At 47.1% G+C, this 19,283-nt stretch overlaps 3 protein-coding genes across 5 annotated transcripts; all 3 read right to left on the bottom strand.

The window, feature by feature from the left end:
- Positions 1-1,172: 1,172 nt before the first annotated feature.
- On the bottom strand, positions 1,173-11,186 carry xpo1a (exportin 1 (CRM1 homolog, yeast) a). 2 transcript variants are annotated; one of them, XM_058085217.1, is made up of 25 exons: positions 10,650-11,186; positions 10,024-10,156; positions 8,179-8,283; positions 8,029-8,101; positions 7,898-7,959; positions 7,771-7,815; positions 7,516-7,697; positions 7,145-7,193; positions 6,943-7,062; positions 5,837-5,965; positions 5,601-5,759; positions 5,343-5,525; positions 5,131-5,269; positions 4,880-5,061; positions 4,650-4,806; positions 4,409-4,572; positions 4,197-4,331; positions 3,940-4,123; positions 3,762-3,868; positions 3,484-3,678; positions 3,226-3,394; positions 3,016-3,150; positions 2,766-2,925; positions 1,711-1,807; positions 1,173-1,603 (listed from the first exon to the last, which is right to left on the bottom strand). In XM_058085217.1, the coding sequence occupies exons 2-25, from the start codon at positions 10,147-10,149 to the stop codon at positions 1,457-1,459; spliced, it is 3,204 nt and encodes a 1,067-aa protein (XP_057941200.1). In that variant the 5' UTR covers positions 10,150-10,156; positions 10,650-11,186; the 3' UTR covers positions 1,173-1,456. The 2 variants fall into 2 exon arrangements, with proteins under 2 accessions (XP_057941200.1, XP_057941210.1); XM_058085227.1 differs by having other exon boundaries at positions 8,179-8,280; positions 10,650-11,185.
- Positions 11,187-11,352: 166 nt separating this feature from the next.
- fam161a (FAM161 centrosomal protein A) lies at positions 11,353-15,637 on the bottom strand. Of its 2 annotated transcripts, none has more exons than XM_058085238.1 (7): positions 15,382-15,637; positions 14,553-14,803; positions 12,629-13,777; positions 12,311-12,478; positions 12,141-12,240; positions 11,894-12,015; positions 11,353-11,831 (listed from the first exon to the last, which is right to left on the bottom strand). In XM_058085238.1, the coding sequence occupies exons 1-7, from the start codon at positions 15,535-15,537 to the stop codon at positions 11,582-11,584; spliced, it is 2,196 nt and encodes a 731-aa protein (XP_057941221.1). In that variant the 5' UTR covers positions 15,538-15,637; the 3' UTR covers positions 11,353-11,581. The 2 variants fall into 2 exon arrangements, with proteins under 2 accessions (XP_057941221.1, XP_057941229.1); XM_058085246.1 differs by having other exon boundaries at positions 15,317-15,533.
- A 281-nt stretch (positions 15,638-15,918) lies between these two features.
- cct4 (chaperonin containing TCP1, subunit 4 (delta)) lies at positions 15,919-19,264 on the bottom strand. The gene is made up of 13 exons (XM_058074404.1): positions 18,964-19,264; positions 18,619-18,671; positions 18,459-18,548; positions 18,283-18,391; positions 17,933-18,197; positions 17,724-17,856; positions 17,480-17,619; positions 17,304-17,400; positions 17,030-17,140; positions 16,828-16,958; positions 16,318-16,552; positions 16,135-16,248; positions 15,919-16,052 (listed from the first exon to the last, which is right to left on the bottom strand). The coding sequence occupies exons 1-13, from the start codon at positions 19,079-19,081 to the stop codon at positions 16,038-16,040; spliced, it is 1,611 nt and encodes a 536-aa protein (XP_057930387.1). The 5' UTR covers positions 19,082-19,264; the 3' UTR covers positions 15,919-16,037.
- Between the last annotated feature and the right edge of the window lie 19 nt (positions 19,265-19,283).

The raw sequence follows: 19,283 nt of genomic DNA, 5'->3' as shown, positions 1-19,283 counted from the left end.
CCGTGACGTCGGTCCGAGCACGAGGTTTCAGGCATCAAAAAGAAAAACTTTTGTGAAAACAATAAGCGGTAGAAAATCAACGAATGAATTAATAAAATTATTTTTTTTAATTTTACCTTTATTTACCCAGGCAAGCAATTTAAGAACAAATTCTTATTTACAATTGCAACCTGAACAAAGAGCAAAAAACACTTTGATGCGAGAGGGGAGTGCTGAAAATAACAATGTTATATAAAATTACAAATATCAATACAGTAAATATGTATGAATGTATAAAATTGATAATTTCAGAATGACCAGTAAAGGGATATTGTTTCCAAACCTGCCAAGAAGCCCACCTTTCAACCTCCAAATACGCCTGTACCCAGAGGCGCCGCCCCCACAAGCAACAAGCATGTGTACTTCCAGAAAACCTCCTTGAGTCGCAGTGGATGCTCAAGGCTAAACAGTGCTAACAGCTGCAGCTACGCTTCCCCCTCCTCTCCATTAGCAGAGAGGGAAAAGAGCAGTGGAGAGAAAACACAACCTTGGGGGACTCCGGTGCTGGTGGTCCACATGCTGCATGTGATGCTCCACAGCCTCCACTTGTCAGTGGATCTGGCACAGTGATCTGTGAGGGCTTCTGGTGAGGGATGACGGTGTCAAACGCCGAGTCCACAAACAGGCAAGATGTTGCTGGATTGTCCGGTAGGCAAACTGCAGGGGGGGTCCAGCACAGGGTCTGAGATGTCAGGGCCACAGGTCTGCAGTCATGTAATCCAGAGATGGAGGTATTCTTGGGGGCTAGGATGGATGGTGGTGCGTTTGAAGTAGGAAGGGTGTCAGTTGGGTCAGCACAGACTGGGATACACCATCCGGTCCTGGAGCCTTTCGGAGTTTGACTCTCCATTAGGCATCTCTGTGTGGAGTTTGCATGTTTCCCAGCAGGTAAGTCCTGTGTTCTTTCATGAGCACAAAGCAAAGTCTGACAGTAAGTTTGTAAAAATAGCCAACTTTATAGTCAAAGAGTACTAAGACACTTTCACAAACACTTCCTTCCAAAAAGAGCCACTGGTCGACTGGCGTCCAGGAAACACACAACCCAAAACAGACAATAGAGGAAGTGTCCACATGTGGTAGTCTATATTACATATGAACAATTGGGATCAAATGAAGCTTTAATATGCAACAAGTGTGGTGAAAATAAAGCTTTAATTAGCAAAACACACACACACAAATGAGAAGGTATAAAATAAGTTCATATGGAACAAAAATCTGCACAATTGTTGGGAGGCTCAGCGGCAAACTGCTTCATTTACATATTGACATTGATTTGGTCGACGTCCAACCGAGTGCCGAGGGTCTCCGTTGGACCCCCTGTTCTCTTTTTGTGTGCGTGCACACACACACACACACACAAAAAGAAAAGAGTTCATCATCAGGAAGGGTCCTGGTCTTGTGTGACCCTTGTGCTGCTTCAGTCGCACATCTCCTCGGGCAGCTCGTGGGGGTTGAGGATGCCGGGCACAGACATCTGGAGCTTGTGTTTCTCCTCCTGGGCCTGACGCAGAGAGGCCTCCCTCTCCTCCAGGAACAGGTCTGTCGTGTCCTCACCAGCAAACTCCTGCACAGGCGCACACACACACCACAACAACAACACTCAGCAACAATGTACATACATACATACATGATGTACAGTCACGAGCGCTTCCACGCTTTGTGGTCACTGACCTTGATCTGGACCAGGAAGTCCCTCAGGTGCTCCTTGAAGGCAGGGATGTCCTGGTTCAGGCTGAACAGCCCCGTAACAAACACCTTTACCTGGGCACTGACCACAGTCACAACACTGTTAGCGCTTCTCACATCTTTGTCGTCACGTACTTAATTCCTCGCAACGTCCTTTTTCACGTGGCTTCCATTTGTCCAACGCCAGCCTATTATGCTACCTTTCTCATTTTCATCGTTAAAGCATAGAAAATCTGTTTACCTGCTTCAAAATATAGGTTTTAACTTCATTAGAGCCTTTTAGACATGAAATAGCACCCCTAAAGTCACCTTTGCACTCATTTTACTCAATAGATTAGACCAAATAACAGAAAATAAGACAAATATATGATATTGGGAGAGTTTCCTGGCAAGTGTACTTCCTGCCATGACTATTGTTTCATGGATGTAACACTGACACCGAGTGACCAGTGTAGAATACTACAATACTCAACAATATTCAATATTACAGTCTTTCAAATGCCTTACATTTCTATTTTCGTTTAGTTGGTTATTTTTTGCTTGAATATAATATTTAGGCAAAGAATACGTACAATTTGCATTAGGGTTGTACGCTAAGCTACAAACCTTAACACATCATTAAATACACTCGTGTCAAATTGTAAAGTACATTAATTGTACATATTGGTGGTAAACTGCAAAACAGCAAATGTATTTAGTGCCTACCAAAATAAGCGTTTTGTATTTTTGGAGGTGCAGACATGCCCGCTGATGATGTCACGCTTCATGACAACTTTTGTGCTTGACATGGTAGAACAACATTGCAGTGTTTTCCCACCGTTTGCCATCACCGTCGCTTTGCAAATGTATCATATTAGGGTCTGTTGCTCCACATATCTCTAGCACTGGACCATGCATAGCCCAATGAAATCACTTATATTGTTTTTTTTTTGTAAATACCAAAAGCATGAAGCTGCAAAATTGGAATGTGTATCACATGAAAAAAAAACATGTATAATAATATATTAGAATATATATAATCTTAAATGATAGCGACTTACTCCTGGAGGTGTGGGAAGGCGGTCTTCAGCAGGTTGGCGATGTATTCCTGCACGTGCACCTGATTGTTGGCGGGGCTGGCGGCGCTCAAGGCCACGCTGACCTTGCCCTCCTCCACCAGGTTGAACATGTAAGCCAATATGGTGGCGTGCATGGTCAGACCTACAGACGGACAGCAGCGAGGCGTTGACAGCGCTTCCAGCGTTCCAGGAAGGGGCGCGGGCAGGTGTGTGAGGTGGTGACGTGCAGTACCTGCGGTGTGAGACGTGTCCGTGACCACGGAGAAGATGTGCTGCAGGATGTCACAGAAGTACGTCTGGTAGAAGCTCTGCGCTGCCGCCTCCTCTGAAGACACGTTCTGGAGCAGCGTGAAGAGGATCTGAAGACCTGCAGGAAGGCCACCAGCAGATGTCGTCTTTCAGACCGATTCTGTTGTTCGAGGAGGAGCTTGCTGGTCCTCACCTGTGTCTGCAACGTTCCTCATGGTGTGCTTGAAGGCCCAGATGATGGAGTCCAGGATGAGCTTGAACTGGGCGGGGGCGATGGCCAGGAAGGCGGGAAAGCATTGGGAAGTCGCCGCTTGAAGCAGGTAGAAGAAATGTGTCCTGTGCTCAGGGAATTCCTCAAAGTCCTGAAGACATAGGCCAGGAAGAACAACGAAAAACCCATGAAGCTCAGAGCTGTTACTACAGTCCTTCAGTCGAGGAACATCTGACCCACCTTGTTGATCATGTTCAATGTGCACTCAAAGACAGCGTCAAAGATTTTAGGGATTTCTCCTGTAATGTGGACTCCCAGCTTGTTGACGATCGTTGCCATGGTGCTGAGGACCTCTGGCTCCCTGGCGGCCGCCACGTTCCTCTGGTAATCGATAAGCACCGCCTCCAGAAGCGGCGGCACAAAGTTCTCTGCCACCTGAGCACATTTGCAACATTCACATGTAGAAGATGTGCAACACGCTGGAGAGAACAGTGACGGTCGTTAGCGATGTTCCTCACCATCTGAGGGTCGTTGGAGCGACTGACCCATCCTGAGATGAGCTTGAGGGTCTCCCTCTTCACCGTCCTCATGCTCCTGATCAGAGGCTGCTTGGTGACCATCTCGCCTGTTTCATAGCGAGGATCATTAAAACAAGGTGACACAAAAATGACAGCAAAGATAAGGAGGGAGGCTGACCGTTGGTCTGGACGGCCGAGGAGATGTTCTCACTCAGACACTTGTAGACATTGAGCATGTCAAGGTAGATGCGACCCAGCTGGACCACAAAGGGATGTCCGACGGCTTTACAGGCTTTGACGTTTGTTTTGAGGATGCTCCCAAGCTGACGCACCGTCTCCGCATCCTTCAGGATGTCCACGTTCTGCAGAGTGGAGAGGGCACGGAGTGTGAGAAGGTGCAAGGGGGTTCCCTACACAATCCCGGTGTGTCCTTACCTTTGTGGCCTGCTGGATGATGCTGTCCCACACCTGATTGGGCAGCATCATGTACTTCTCTATTAGAAGCTCCTGGACCGCCTGATCGGTCTGGGCGCCAATCATGTAGCCGACGGCCTCATAGAAGGTGTGCACCTGCAGACACACGAGGGGGGTGGGACTTTTATGGGCCCACTCGGAGCGCTCGGCCTGAGAGTGAAGTCGGCACTGACCTGCTGAGGCTGCAGGTCGCAGATGATGGTGTTGATGTTGTTGAGGATCTCGTCTATGAAGGGCATCACCTCGCCTACCTGAACCTGGACAAAATGGCGGCGGCATTTTTGTGCGATCTTGATGAAGGTGTCGCAGGCCATGTCCTGAACGCCGTCGTGCGTCTCTGCAAGACCATACATCGTCTCGGTGACGTCCACGTTGGAGGCACACGCCACCCTCAAATACCAAGGCTATTCTCACCGTGCATGAACTCAAAGAGCTTGTTGACAACCGTCTTGAGGAACTTCCAGTGAGCTCTCAGGAAGCGAGGGTACTGGCCCACAATGTACATGATGTTGGACGCGATGATGGCTTTGTTGTCCTTCCCTCTCTTCTGCTCACATAAGCCCAGAAGGTCCTGAAGACAACACACTGTCACACAATGGACCACCACCTCCACCACCACCGAAGGTAAACAACATGTCAATCACCTTGATCACGGTGACCAGAAACCTCTTCTCATCTTCTTCATGCATGGCCCCGCTGATGGAGCCGATGGCCCAGCAGAGCATGTTGAGGTTCCTCCACGACCACTCTGTGCCGTTCACCTGGTTGTGGAGCTTCTCGGTCATGATGCGCTCGGTGTCCACGTAGTCCAGATGGGTCAGATACACTGCAGGGTTTAGAAGCTTAGTGTCCATCGAGGTCAAACTGGTGCACAAATAAAAGACAAAACGCCTACCGAGGGTCTCCCTCATGTTCTTGTAGAGGTTGGTGGCATCCGTGTCCTTCATGAACTCCCTGACCACCTCCCCCTGGTCGTTCTCCACCACCAGAACCTCCTCGGGCTTGGCCATGCGGCTCACCATAAGTAGACGCACCTAGGATGCAGAAAAATTAAAGTTAGGACGGGAATGATGGAACACCAGGATTGTTCGGAGCTCAACCGCCCACCTGAGAGAGGACGGTCAGGTAGAGGTGTCGGCGAGGAGGGACGTCAGACAGCAGCGGCGTGCTGGAGGTGGAGAAGGGGCTCTCCCTGTAAAGTTCCGACGACAGGTGGTTCCAGTACTCCAGACAGATCTTGAAGATCTCAGTCTCCTCCACCTCGGACACCAGCAGCATGTAGTGGAGGGCCTGTGGTTGGGGTACGGGGGTGACAATCAGAAAGCAGCGTCTTTTGTGTCAGGCGTGCTCCACGTGGCCTCCTACCTCCATGAGCGTCTCTCGCAGGTTGGGCCTCTTCTCCACCAGCTGGCCGTGTTCTTTGAGGAAGGTGCAGAGGAACAAACTGAGGTTCTGGATGAAGTTCTGCTCGTCGTCCTTCCCGTTGGCGTAGGCCACTCTGATGTTTGTGTTCAAGGGCAACATCTGAGCACACAAACGTTCCACTCATGTACTTATTGCTTATTAATTATTAGCAGCGGTCGTCATGGCGGGTGCGTTACCTGTTTGAGCTGGCACATGGTCAGCGTGAACAAGTTGGCAAACTGCTCCTCGTACTGGTTCACGCTCACGCCGGCAATTTCCGTCAAACATTTCAGTGTCACGTTGCGAAACATTGGCACGTTCAAGAACTGCAAAGAACATTTAGTTATTTAACCGAGAACCCTGGAGATATCCTGCAACAATGATCAGTCCACCAACATCTGGCACTTTGCTACTTGGGTAGCGTGACAAATGAGTCAGCACATTATGAGTTTCATTTTTGGCCCGCAGGACACTAGTTTGAGGCCCCCGCCTTGATATGAAAGTTTAATGTTAGTGTGGCCCGCGCAAGTTTGATATGGATGCTGTATGGTATCATGTACCCAGAAAAAATTATTACGTTTGATTAATGTTCATGTTAAAGGTTAAATAACTTAATAGTTAACCTCCCTATCCGTGTGGAAGTGGTAAGTTTTCGGCTATTTAAGTTTAAAGGAAATAACTTGAAGGCTACCGTTTAGGTCGCTAGCTCTCTAGTTTGCGAGTTAGCATGTGTCTCAAGACCCTGCAGTTGCGCAATATGTTGTAAATAAAAAAAAAGTATAAATGTGACTATAGTCGTGTTTTGTCATGTCTACAGGGCTCTAATAATGATTTGTTCATTTTAATCTGAAAAAAATAATTTGTCTACCCACTAACTGTGTTTTTTTTTAAGTTTTTATTATTTGCCGTTTTATTATATTATATTTATTTATTACTGATTGATTTTCTTTATTCTTGATTTGTTTATTTATTTTTCATCTCATTTTGTGCTGAAAAATGAAAAATTAAGATATTTGAGAACAGTGGAATGTTTTATCAGAGCTTTTATTGTAGAAAATCGAAACTAAGGCAAAGTTTATTCATTTTTCTGTTTTTAATAAATGCGTTTTTGTTTTTTTGGAAAACCTGATGCGGCCCAGTCTCGCCCAGACCCCCTTTGAGATGCTGCTATTTACTTCTTTAAATACAAAACCATTCATCGACTACCAAGACAGTTGTTGATTAATTGAGTAATCCATTAACCATTGATTAATTGTTGCAGCTGTAGTTAAACTTCTCCAATAAAAAGAAAACGACACCCTACCTTGTAGACCAGCGTGCTGATGAGTTTGGTCTCAAAGATGTAGCCCAGAGGGATCCAGTTAAGGAAGCGCAGGAGAGTCTCCAGAGTGGCGTGCACCAGCGGCGCGTTCTGAGAGTTTTCCTGGAGAGAGAAGCGGTAAGGTGAAGGCCCCCCCGACCCCCGAGGAGATCAAACACACAAACGTGAAAGGAGATGTTCTTACCATCACAAATTGGCACAGCTGGAAGATTTGGGAAAACTCGTTGCACATGCTGAGAGAAGAACAACAAAAACGGGTGAGGGTCAGGTCGGGACGGTCCTTCAATTATTTTCTGTCATGTCCCTCCCCAGGGACAGAAATTTTTTCATGTCCCCTCCCATTTAAAATACTACAGAAACTGATATTTATTCATCCATTGAAACACTTCTATGCTAGGACTACGTTAAAAAGCCTCTCATGACTATTTGAGAAGCACTGGGATGGGCTTGTATTAATGGCGCCCTCTGCTGGCTAGTGACATATTATTGTTGCTGTCATCTCATTGAGGACACTAGAAGGCGCCGGCAGAGCCGTGACGGGCCGTGAGGACTCACCTGTCCTTGAGATGCTTGGCCTTCACCTGAGTCATCTGTCCACTGGAGAAGTCAAAGACCTCCTCGCTGAGCAGCTTGAGGATGATCATGTTGTTCTGACACAAGCTCTCGCTGGTGCGGCTGGCGCCCACGATGTCGCTGATGAAGGTGGGCCAGTGTTTGGGCCACTCCTGCTTCAGGATCTACAGAGACCAGAAGAACAAGTGTATCTCGTGCGTCATGGTGTGACGCTGACGTTTATTCCTGATCGTTTACCTGGACCAGGATCATGTTGAGCTTTGAAATGTACACGCCCTCCTTCTACAAAAAATAAAATAAAAACACACATCAAGTCAACATTTGAACAACATGGACAACACGTGTGCTATGAAAATCACATGACCTCCATGTTTGCTGGGTCTGAGGAAGTCTTGATGATGAGTCCGACAACATACTTCTTGATGCCTGGAAAACATGCATGTTACTTTTAAGAGATGACAGACACGTGCGCGGACTTGACGCGAGATAACTGACCTTCACACTGGTTTCTGGGGAGAATCTTCCAGCGGGCTTTAATAACAGTCTCCAGAATCTGCAGCGCATAATACTGAAGAACAGAAGAATATTAACTGCACTTGTTTCATTGGTGGACTGAGGTGGAATATAACAGTAAAGAAACACCACCTTAGTTTTCATGTTCTGGGAAAACTCCAGGATGGTGTCCACTCTGGTCCACGCATCCGGGTGGTCCCTCAGGTTGGTGAGCACTTCCTGGGCCACTCGTTGCTGCTTTCATTTGGGCGGAAATCATATTTATCGTCCGACATAACAGCCCTCTAAAACACCCAGCACCGCCACTTAAACTTCATCTTGTGTTAGCTTTCTGGTATCATCTCTTATGTTACCGGGTGGGTTTTGACCCATGTATTAAATCAGCTATAAAATACACTAAAAACAATAAGTTACCATCAAATTTGCTTCCTATGTCTTGGTTACCTTCTTAGGCTTCCTCATCCATGAAAATGTTGCTTTTAATACTTTTGTTGTGTGCATTTAGGCCTTTTTTGTCACTATAACTCTCGATTTCAATTTCCAAAAATGGTAAACTGAACCTCAAAAGAATCATATTCATAAATTGAAGGTTCTTTTGTTACCTGGCTATTACTGAGGGATATAGAACATATCTCTTAAATCAATTAGTTTGATTTATTTTCTCATTTTAGTATTAATCACTAAAGAAACATCTATGGCAGGGGTCGGGAACCTTTTTGGCTAAGAGAGCCATGAAGGCCAGATATTTTAAAATGTGTATCTGTGAGAGCCATATACATTTTTTTAAAACATTGAATGCAATAAAATGTGTGCATTTGTATGTAAGACCAACCGTTTTAGATATAATGGGCTCTAATTACGTAGACCAGGCACACCCCACGCCAATGGGGTGTGGCCAGCACACTTTCGTGAGCAGCGCAGTGTCCAATAATAAATCAAATACTTGCTGCCATTAATGCAACTTCTGCTGCTGCATAGTTTTGAACCGTATTCAGTACACGTATTTCATTCTTTTGGCCATCTTCGTCAAAAGGCTTGGTTCTGCAGCTTTAGCTAGGTGACTATTTGACTAAAGGAGGAAAGTTTACATTTACATGTTTTTTTGACATCTCAATGACTGAGGTAGACTACCGCATTACCCAGTAATAATCAAGTTTTGGTGTTTGACCTGGAAAATATCATCAAGAAAGATGGATATGGTCGGCCATATTGCAGTAGAAAATAGATGGACGAATTAAAATGCATAAGAAAGTGTTGATTTTTAATATTATTTTTAACAGTGATTTCTGTGATGTTTACTTTAAAATGTTAGCAAACATACATTTTTATTGTGGTAAATGCTTGAGAGCCAGATACAGTCATCAAAAGAGCCCTACCTGGCTCCCGAGCCATAGGTTCCCTACCTCTGATCTATGGTGTTGGGATCAATTTTGACCCATATATATTAATGTCAAGAAAAGGTAGAAAAAGTTCTTGTTTTCAGCAACAGAACTTTAGTATAAACTGAAATCAGGTCCAGATCTTGGTTCACTGTACTTCTTGCCATTATTTCCATGATCCAAATTGTAAATGTGAAATCAGCCAATCAAATGAGTGAATTCATCTCACATGTATACTGGAAAAGCGGTCAAAATGAGAATCCCCTGAGCTTCCATGATGAGAAGAGGAGCTGGTTGTCATTGTGTTGGCTAATTGTACACTTATGATTTCAGTTGTGGCTTAAAATATTGCTTTATAGTCATATTATTATTATTATAACAACCGGGTCGAAACCGACCCTAATACAGCGGTCATAATTTCAACCAGACCATTTTAAAATGTAGTCAAAATTATTTTTTTGGTTTTATTTAGTTGAGTCAAAAAAACTTGATGCAATAAATAAATGTTATGTGATTCTTTTTATGCATTAAAATGTAAAACGGGTCGGTGCCGACCCTAACACAAGAGGAGGGTTAAAGCCGGCCGGCGCCAGCTCACCTGAGACCCGATGTCATGGTACATGGAGTTGACCACATTGTCCAGCAGGTTGATGTCCAGCTTTTGGTTGAAGTCCAGCAGCTGTCTGGCTGGGTGGTCGGCCAACATGGTCATTTCTGCTGGCATAGAGAGTCTGAAAGGAGGAGAAGGTCAAATGAAACATTTGCATCATCTGGGTTTCATGCCCGATGTGATGAAGTTAAAATACCAAAGTATTGCATTAGTGAGCATTGTAGCGAAGAAATACCTCCAAAATGATACAAAGCTGCAAATACAGATACAAGTCAGAGGGTGCCATATTGACACGTGATGCTTTCAAACAGAAAAAACAAGCATGTTTTCAACAAATGTTAGAACGCGCCACAGCGCCGCCACCTGGGGAAACATATACACCACAGAAGGACGAGTCGGACCCTATTCGTTAGTTTATAGCAAATTTTTAAAGTTATTTCAATCGTATTCTAGGGTTAGCAGTACCCGTAGTTACGATAAGGGGGTCACTTTGGAGTCGTGTGTGAATGCTTAGCTGGCAACCGAGTTAAAACAAACAGTAGGTTAGCTTGTACACTTTGAATCTAACGTCTAGCCCACGTCGGGCAAGTTGGTCCGAAAAAGCTTTGACTCACCTTGTTTGTCTTCCGCCCTCTCGTCGAAAGTAAGAGTTTAAATTGATGAACACTGAGACTGAAAAGTAAAAAAAAAACTGCACTGGCAAGTGTACGTTTAGCTCATGCCACACGCATAAACCGCCACAGTTAGCAAGGAGCTAATGCTAACGCGACAATTAGCAGTGATTTGTTAAATATCCCACGTTGGCTATCGGTCGATTGTTGCCGTGGTATTAAACGTATATCCACGTCAGAAATGTATGTTTCTTTGATCAGCGGGAATGGCAGCCGACCACCACCATGCTAACTGCTATGTAGCCCGCTAATGGAAAAGTCAATGATATTCAGCGCCACTTGCTAAGCTTTTAGCTATAAGCTAAACTGTCACTATTCCGGGTCATAGTAAGCAAGTGAAACAGTCAGTTATTTTATTTTAGCTTGGCTTCGCACACACTTTAAAAGGCAAAGATTTAATGCGTGCTAGTGTGCTCGTCCTCTAAGCTCATGCTTCCATCCACGGACCGGCTCAAACCGGTTGAGACCGGGATATTCATTCTCGGTGCTTCGGCCCGCCGAGCGCCGCGTAAAATTTGGACTATGTAACCGCCCACACCCGGTCTGATTGGCTGTGAGAAGACATACGTCACGTCCTATCACAGGAGAGGGCGGTGCTGTCAATCTGGCCCCGCCTTTAGCACTTTGAGGCCATGCTGTCATTTACAGTAAATACATCAGTAGTACTTATTACTTTATAATCATTTTATTACTCACTAATTTACGGTAAACATCACTAATAAGTCAAATTGTTTTTAAAGTTATCACTTGAGTTAATTTTATTGAGCAATCTATACACCAACTATTGATGAAATCTCAATGGAATAATAGAACATTGTATGTCCAAATTATGTTCATTTTCCACATTGTTCCTCAATGATGAGTTTGGAAAGATGCTAAGGGTGATGTACATCCTCTTCCTGTTTCCCGCTGTCAGCATCCTCCGCCTCCTGCTCGCTGCCATCAGAATAATTGTCGTGGTCGTCTGAGTAGTCACAACTTTCCAGGGAATGCCGCTCATCTTCATCCTCGCTTCCATCACATGATACCCTCTCCTCAGATTCCACCTCCTGGTCTTCATTATCCAGAAAGACCTTTCTGTAAGGTACAGGCTCCAACGGGACGCCCTCTGACTCTGGTAAGTCACTGGACAATAGAAGAAGAATGAGCAGAGGTCCACAGTGTCCGTCATGGGAAAAAAAAATTACCGAGTGTCATCCGCCTGGCGTGGACGTGACGTCACTGCTTTTCTGTTGATGAACTCCTCGCTCAGGTGGCATCCATGCAAGGTGTCACTGAAGCGTTTCTCTGCCGCCTGCTTGGCGTTCTTCTGTTGTTGGCAGAGTGCATGATTATTAGCAAAAAATGCGTATTTTTTGTTCAGTTTTATTATTATATAATATTATTTTTGTTTTACTAATTTCATTGTAAAACGAGCTACGGGCTGCACTTCACCTGAGCAACCTGCTCCAGTAAGAGTGGCCTCCCCTTCACTCGCTCCTTGATCTCCTTGATCTCCTGCTGATACTCCTTCCTACGCTGGCGGTCTTGTTTCCTGGACAGGAAGTAAAGAGATTGTGGGTGTGGTCTCAGCACCGGAAGTAGCGTCATAGTCTTCCTCTCACCTGAACTCTTTGAGTTTGCTGTTGTGGGTCTGCGAAAGCGCCAGGTGGGGGTCGTTGGCATGGGCACGCTTCTGCACCAGCTTCTGCAGCTTCTTCTCGCGCTCCTTCTGTCGCTCCTTCCAGCGCTCCTCCTCTTGCTCCGCTCTCCTCCTCTGCTCCAGCACCTGTCTGCTCACACGGGAGGATGTTCAGGGGCGTCTACAGGTGTTGGGGCAGAGGAGGGATGGAAGGACGCTGGAGGGTTTCGGGGCAGACACTCAGACACAGTGGAGGTCGCTAAGGTCAAGGCTGGTTTGGGAGAGGAGCCTGCTAAGGTACCTCACGGCTTCGTGGCGTTTCTTGGTGGCGTCTGTGATTTTGGCGGGAAGCAGCTCCATGCTCCCAGACAGGGATGAACACAGGCTGGAGTTTGGTGTGCGGACGCTCTTGGGGGAGCCGACGTACGGCCATCGCAGAGAGCGCGGGCTGCTCTGCTCCTTCTCCGTGTCTGCCGCAATGCGCTGACGATGAGAGGAGACCCGAGACGTCCTCAACTCAAAGGGCTCGCACGACGTCGTCGGCTTCACTTCTTTCCTCCTCTCCATGCTCTTCTGGAAGCGTTTGTAACTGGCGTCGAAGTCCAGAACTTCCTTGTTGATGTGGGGCTTGTGGGAGAAGACTGGGCTGCCATCTTTGCCGCCGTCCTTGTTCTTCCTTCTCTCGCAAAGTCTCTGGTCCAGCATGCTGGGAGCGCTGGAGGCGCTGTGGAGCATCTCCTGGGCTCTCATCTGCTTCTGGATGGAGCGGTACAGCTGCTCCTCCTTCCTCAACTCGACAGACGCCGCCGAGTACACGGACTTTGGCACCGGCTTGGCTTTGAAAGGCTTGACCCGGTCCTGCTCGGGAGGCTGCTGGTGCTGCTGGCGCTGCTCCTTCTTCAGTCGCTCCCTCTCCAGGAAGCTGAAGGGCTTGGAAAGATTTCGGAGGTGGCGCTCCTCTTGCTCTCGCATGGCCCTGCGGCGTTCCTCGTTGCGTTCCTTCAGCTCCTCGTACAGCGGCAAATGAACGTGCGCCGGAACCGGGCTGGCCCGGAACTTGTTCTGGCACTCGGTTAGCTCCTCCAGCTGTCGTCGCAGCTCTGCGTTCTCAACTTCAATCTCGGTGCGCGTCTTCATGCCGCGCTTCCGCCGCTCCGCCTCACGCAGCGTCATCCGGAATGGCTTGGGGACCGTCACCCGTTGGCTCCGCCTCTTCTCTTTCTGCGGCTGGAAGTCGCTGTGGTCTCCCGGCAGGGAGGAAGACAGGTGGCGAATACGAGGCGAAAGCTTGAAGCCCTTCCACATGTTCTTGATGTATTCCTTGGGAGAGAACAGCAAGCCTTTCTCCACGTCGGAACAACCGTCTTCGTCCGATGACTCAGACGACCCAGAACTTCTCCGGAGCTCCATGGCAGAGTGCGACTTCCTCAGACGGCGTGGAGCTAGAGCGCTACAAACACATCGGCGTTATTGATGGTGAAAGACACACTCCTCCAAAAGAGCGTACACTTCATTAATAATAATAATAAGAATATTAAAAATATTGTGACAGGTCAATAACACTCAACAGATTATTACTTAGGCCTGTAAATATACATTTTTTAATCGTGCAATAAATATTTTACAAAGAATTTAAAAAATAATATTTGCAAAAATGAATCATATTTTTAATGACCTCTCATGGCCCACCTGTAGTACCACCACGGCCCACCGGGGGGCCGCGGCCCACACTTTGGGAATCACTGAGATACACCATAATACATAATACATTTACATAATACATAATAAATACATAAGCTTTGATTAGCTACTGCCCTGCTAATGCTAGCATTGCTAGCTCTATAGCTATAGTCATTAACCAAATAGCATCAAATAGCTGTCCTCGGCTATGCCTGCCATTAATTAGCAGCTCATAGCCAAATGTTAGGGTGCGAGTTTGGACGCTCTTATTCCAAGTTACTACTGTATAAATGACAATAAAAAATACTGGCAGTACTTCAACAGGATGATGTACTAGATAAAAAATAACATTGTACTGACAGGGCTTTTAAGCTACTTCTACTGCTACTTCCTCAAACTACGGTGTGGGCCGAGTATCAAAAGTATCATGTGTACATGCGCCCAAAAAAGTAGTGCAAATAATAACACATTATTTTGACAGCCCTGATAATAAATATCAAATGTAAAGTTAATATAAAATTCATAGTTCCAAGTAAAGCGCTGACCTTTGACCGGCCTCCCCAGCAAGGGTGTCCATGCCGTGGCGCTGCAGCTTGTGATGGTACATGCTCTCCAGCTCGGCCATGGTGCGCAGGTGAGCCTTCTTTAGCTCCTCCAGCTTGCTGTAGTACTCCTCGTTGGAGAAGAAGATCTCACGCAGGTCCATGCGCTCTGCTGGCGCCGCCGCTCTGTTGTCCTTCATTCTCAGAGGACAGTCTCCATCACACTCGTCGGACCCCGCGTCCTCGTACTCCGCCTAGGGGGGGCAAAGATTGAGTTCTTTTGGTTGACTTTGAAGATGTTGACACAGAAAGATTGTGTTGTTTGACTTTGAAGATGTTGGCGCAGATAATACAGTTACACAACTTCCACATTATGTCTTGAGGGGTCAACATTTTTGTCCTCTGGCTTGAAAGACCCAGCCTGGTCTCGGGTCTAAGCCTATTAGGGTGTGGGGGCAATACGGACCATATGGCGGCCCACCGAGAGGGGCTTAACATGATGGCTCAACTGGCACAAGCGGTGTTAGGTGTCATCCTCCATCCTCTCCAACAAGGAGCGTGCCAGGGTGTAGGAGGTGATCAGACAAGGATGAAGGATTTACACTCTGAATGTGGACACTTTGTAATCTAGTCCAGAAATAGTCAGGACGACAAAGTGTTCCCATTAAATCCTCACAAAGCACCACCTGACCTCAAAGTGTCCACTTCTTCATCACACAAATATAACATAACAAACATCAAGTAACATTAAACATCCTCATACTCACGATATTACGTCTTTAATACCCGAATAACTTTTGAGTTATTTGTTGACTCGGTCGCCATCTTTTACCTCCTTCTCGTAGTCCCGGTTGTCCACGTGACCTGTGGCCGAGTAGGGCGCTAATTTCTCCCGCTCATAGCAGGCCAATGGCGTCTTAGTGTGAGGGTCCACCGGCCTCTTCAGACACGACGTGACCAGCACGTTGTTCCGGTGTGCGTTGGCCATGACAGACTACACTTTTTAACTATTTTTTTCCTTCTCACAGCTAAAAAAAAAAAGGTAGCCGAGCACTGCGAGCCTCCGCTTGCCAGCAGTAGTCTGCCTTTAAAGCAGGAAGTCAGTGTTGCCTAGCAACGAAGCAGCCCGTTGTCAAGGAAGTGACATACTGTGAAAGGCGTGTCAATCCTACATCTTTAAGGATCAAAAGCGCTTTTGATGTCAGATTACAAAATTTGATTTATCATATAAAAAATACAGTACATACATATTTACCATTAATTGTCAATTTATGAGAAAATTACATAAATCAAAAGTGAATGTAAAGTATTCAGATAATGGCTAATAACCAGTTTAGGACTTAAAGGAATCAAACAGGCGCTGCTTGGGTGTCAAAAAATGATTTTATTAACTTATGCAACCTAACAAGGGCATCATCAACACTGGGAGATGATCATCGGCGAGTTGCTGGATCCCTCGCCAAGCGACTCCATGGGCCGGCATCAAACTTATCGTGTGTTCACCTGCGATCGCAAAGACATGAAATAAAGTCAAGAGACAACAAAATGTTGAACGTCGGGCTTAGTTTGAGACGAGACGTCGTACCACGTCGTCAATCTTGAGGATGCTGCGGACCGTCTCCGTGGCCAAGGTGAGGGCGCTGATGGAGACCAGTAATGGCTGCACCACCAGCTCCTCCAGGATGTTGGAGATGCCACCCTGTCGGACACAGATAGTTGCAACACAACGATCTGGGAAGACAATATGGCGTGTGTGTGTGCAACCTACCTTGCGCACGTTGATGCCTGCCATCTTGTCTCCCTGAGCGTGCCTGTTTCGGAGCTCCGTCACGGTGCAGATGGGGTTCAAGCCAGCGTTCTCTGCCAGCGTGGAAGGGATGACTTCCAGCGCGTCGGCATACGCTCTCACACAGTACGCTTCCATGCCGCCTAGCGTGCGTGAATACTCGGCGAGACGCACGGCGAGCTCAATCTCAGGGGCGCCGCCGCCAGCGATTAGGGCCCTTTACGGAGGGAGACATTGTTGACTCTTTACGACACCGCATGAATGCAGCACCAAATGGAATGAGGTAAATATATGACTTCAATTAGCAGCCATCTTTATAATATGAATGTGCGAATGCCCTCCCTCACCAAGTTGCCATGACAACCAAGCGAGCCATTAAAAAAAAAAAAGAGCACCCAACATTGATGTTCCTCCGTTTGTTACGCCCCAGCAGGATGACAAGTGCTGGAGCGCCTTTGAAGGAGGGCGTGGCCACCTAACCTCGCCACCCACCTTTTCTTGACCAGACAGCGGATGACGCAGAGCGCGTCGTGGATGGATCGCTCCGCCTCCTCGATCACCAACTTGTTGGAGCCCCTGACCACGATGCTCACCGTCTTCCCGGGATTGGTGCAGCCCGTGATCTAAGACGAGCAAAAAAAAACAAAAACATTTAGTGGCGGCGGGATGGCATACATTTTTAACGCCAACCCACCTTAATCAGCTTGCCCGAGCCGTCCAAATTGACCTCCTCGGCCATTTCGGCGCCGCCGAGCATCTCGGGAGTGAAGTGGTCGACGTGGGCGATGGGTTTGGTGCCGATGGTCTGAGACACAATATTTCATCGTGGTTATTGTGAAGAATAATATTCTATTTTTACTATTTATCTTCCTCATTTACATGACAGCACATATTTTCCATCACTACATGGCGGGTGTGGCTCATAATCATAAAATGGCAGCTTATTTCATGTCACGCGACACACTCACCTTGCAAATGAACTCGATGTCTTCCCTCTCAATGTCTTTCACCACCATTATCTTCATTTTGTTGAGAAAGTGCAGGGCGAGGTCGCTCAGGGCGTCCCTGTGGCGGCGGGGGGTGAGGGGGTGTCGTTAGCACGGCAAAGTGCCCCCATGGGCGTGCAATGGCGGCCGTTTCCTACCGGAGGATGGACTTCTGGATGAGCAGCACGTTGCAGCCAGCCTTCTTGATCTGCTTGACCATGTTGAGGATATAAGCGCGCTCCTCCCGAAGCACGCGGTCCATCTGAGCGTAGTCCGACACCACAATCTGGTTGTCCATCTAAACGCCAAACATATTGGAAATTATTGTTATTGTTTGTCATATATTAATAATACAACAGACTGGTGACGTGGTTTTGAATGAAAGGATGAAAAATGTCTCACATCAGTTTTGGGAGGAGACAAACAGAACTGGATGAGGCCGATCTTGGCCTTCTCCACTCGGCTCACACCAGCGCTGGCCACCTTCTGGGTCAGCACCAGCCCGTCCACCAGTTGACAGTCGTCGATGGTCCCCCTGAAACACCCCCCCATACAATGAATGAGTCTACCACTTATGTGGCATCATCTTGGATCGGGACATCCGCCCTCACCCGAGCTTCTTGATGACTTTGATATCCTGCAGGTCCACGCTGGTGGCGGTGGCAGGGTCGATGACCCGCATGACGGCGTCCACGCTCATGGGGGCCAGCAAGCTGGAGTACTGCGACACCACCTTGGAGCACAGCGACGTGGTGGCGCTGTTGAGAAGCGTCTCGCGGTCGCTCAGATCCACGGGCCGGCTCATGCTCGTCAGAACCTCCACACCTTTATCCACCGCCTTCTGGAACGACTCCGAGATGATGGTGGGGTGGATGCCTATTGGAAGGAGTCATCCATTTTTCGAACATTGTCATACATCGCTCAGTGTGATGTGATAATAACACAAAGGATGAACAACAACCTTTCTGGAGCAGTTTGGAACAGGCATCAAGAAGGGCACCCGCAATCACCACAACAGAGGTGGTGCCATCGCCGGCCTCAATGTCCTGAGCTTTGGACAGCTCCACCAGCTGAAAACACACACGGCTGTTAGCACGCTGACATTTAACACAGACGTCACGTTTGGCGAGATCGTACCATCTTGGCGGCAGGGTGGAGCACCTGCATCTGCTTCAAGATGGTGGCACCGTCGTTGGTGATGGTCACGTCACCTTTCTCATCCTGGATCTGAAACAACGAGATACTCTGATGAGGCAGGCGTGGTTCATTTGAAATGACCTGTGGTGCATTCACTGACCATCTTGTCCATTCCTTTGGGCCCCAGACTGGTTCTGATGGCATCAGCGACAGCTGTCAATTAATAAACAACACAGTAGGACTATTAGAAAGTAACAATTCCCAATTTAACTATTGAAGGGGACTTTTTAAAAAATGTACTGAGACGAAACTGATGAGTCACTGATCAATTCGGCATTTAAAACGATTCAAGAAGAGCGAAAGCCATTTTCAATTGTTCAATATTTCAACATTGCTTTTTAACTAGTAACATTTGATTGACACATGTAACGGTCTCATGCCCAGTCCAAGTTACCAAAGATTACTTAGTCTTGTACAGTTTCTTCAGTGAGTTGGTTTTAATTACCTTTTGCAGCAGAAATGTTACTGAATCGAATTTGGGCCGGCTTGTCTCGGTCCACATACGCCCCTCCTTTGTTTTTGCCTCCGTTTGAAGCCTTTGGTACGGCCATCGCTTCTGGCATCACGATTTTATAATCGATGCAAAGTGTCCGGGGAAAACCTCAGAACGGGACTGATGTGTTCTGGAGATGAAATAAGAATCCTTGATTTAGGATGAAGGCGGATTATGTTATATCCACCCGTCCCCCCTTCAGAAGCTTCCAGAGCCGCCGGGAGGAGCAGAGAAGAGGTCGCAGAGAGATGACGTAAACAGACAGTACTCGC

This window comes from Doryrhamphus excisus, chromosome 1, assembly GCF_030265055.1.
Source record: "Doryrhamphus excisus isolate RoL2022-K1 chromosome 1, RoL_Dexc_1.0, whole genome shotgun sequence".
NCBI classification, from domain to species: Eukaryota; Metazoa; Chordata; class Actinopteri; order Syngnathiformes; family Syngnathidae; genus Doryrhamphus; species Doryrhamphus excisus.
The sequence above is the reverse complement of the archived record's forward strand: the minus strand, read 5'-3'. Positions and strand labels throughout refer to the sequence as shown.

What these genes read in the sequence shown, in the direction of transcription:
- cct4 (XM_058074404.1), bottom strand. Translation starts at nt 19,081, where the DNA reads ATGCCAGAAGCGATGGCCGTACCAAAGGCTTCAAACGGAGGCAAAAAC. An exon ending in AAAGTCATCAAGAAGCTCGG is followed by an intron (nt 17,857 to 17,932) that starts GTGAGGGCGGAT and finishes GGGGTGTTTCAG; the next exon opens with GGGGACCATCGACGACTGTC. An exon ending in TGTCTCCTCCCAAAACTGAT is followed by an intron (nt 17,620 to 17,723) that starts GTGAGACATTTT and finishes TTTGGCGTTTAG; the next exon opens with ATGGACAACCAGATTGTGGT.
- fam161a (XM_058085238.1), bottom strand. Translation starts at nt 15,537, where the DNA reads ATGGCCAACGCACACCGGAACAACGTGCTGGTCACGTCGTGTCTGAAG. An exon ending in GCTGGGGAGGCCGGTCAAAG is followed by an intron (nt 13,778 to 14,552) that starts GTCAGCGCTTTA and finishes ATGTGTTTGTAG; the next exon opens with CGCTCTAGCTCCACGCCGTC. An exon ending in TACTGGAGCAGGTTGCTCAG is followed by an intron (nt 12,016 to 12,140) that starts GTGAAGTGCAGC and finishes TGCCAACAACAG; the next exon opens with AAGAACGCCAAGCAGGCGGC.
- xpo1a (XM_058085217.1), bottom strand. Translation starts at nt 10,149, where the DNA reads ATGCCAGCAGAAATGACCATGTTGGCCGACCACCCAGCCAGACAGCTG. An exon ending in AGCTGTGCCAATTTGTGATG is followed by an intron (nt 7,063 to 7,144) that starts GTAAGAACATCT and finishes TTCTCTCTCCAG; the next exon opens with GAAAACTCTCAGAACGCGCC. An exon ending in GAGGAACGTTGCAGACACAG is followed by an intron (nt 3,151 to 3,225) that starts GTGAGGACCAGC and finishes GCCTTCCTGCAG; the next exon opens with GTCTTCAGATCCTCTTCACG.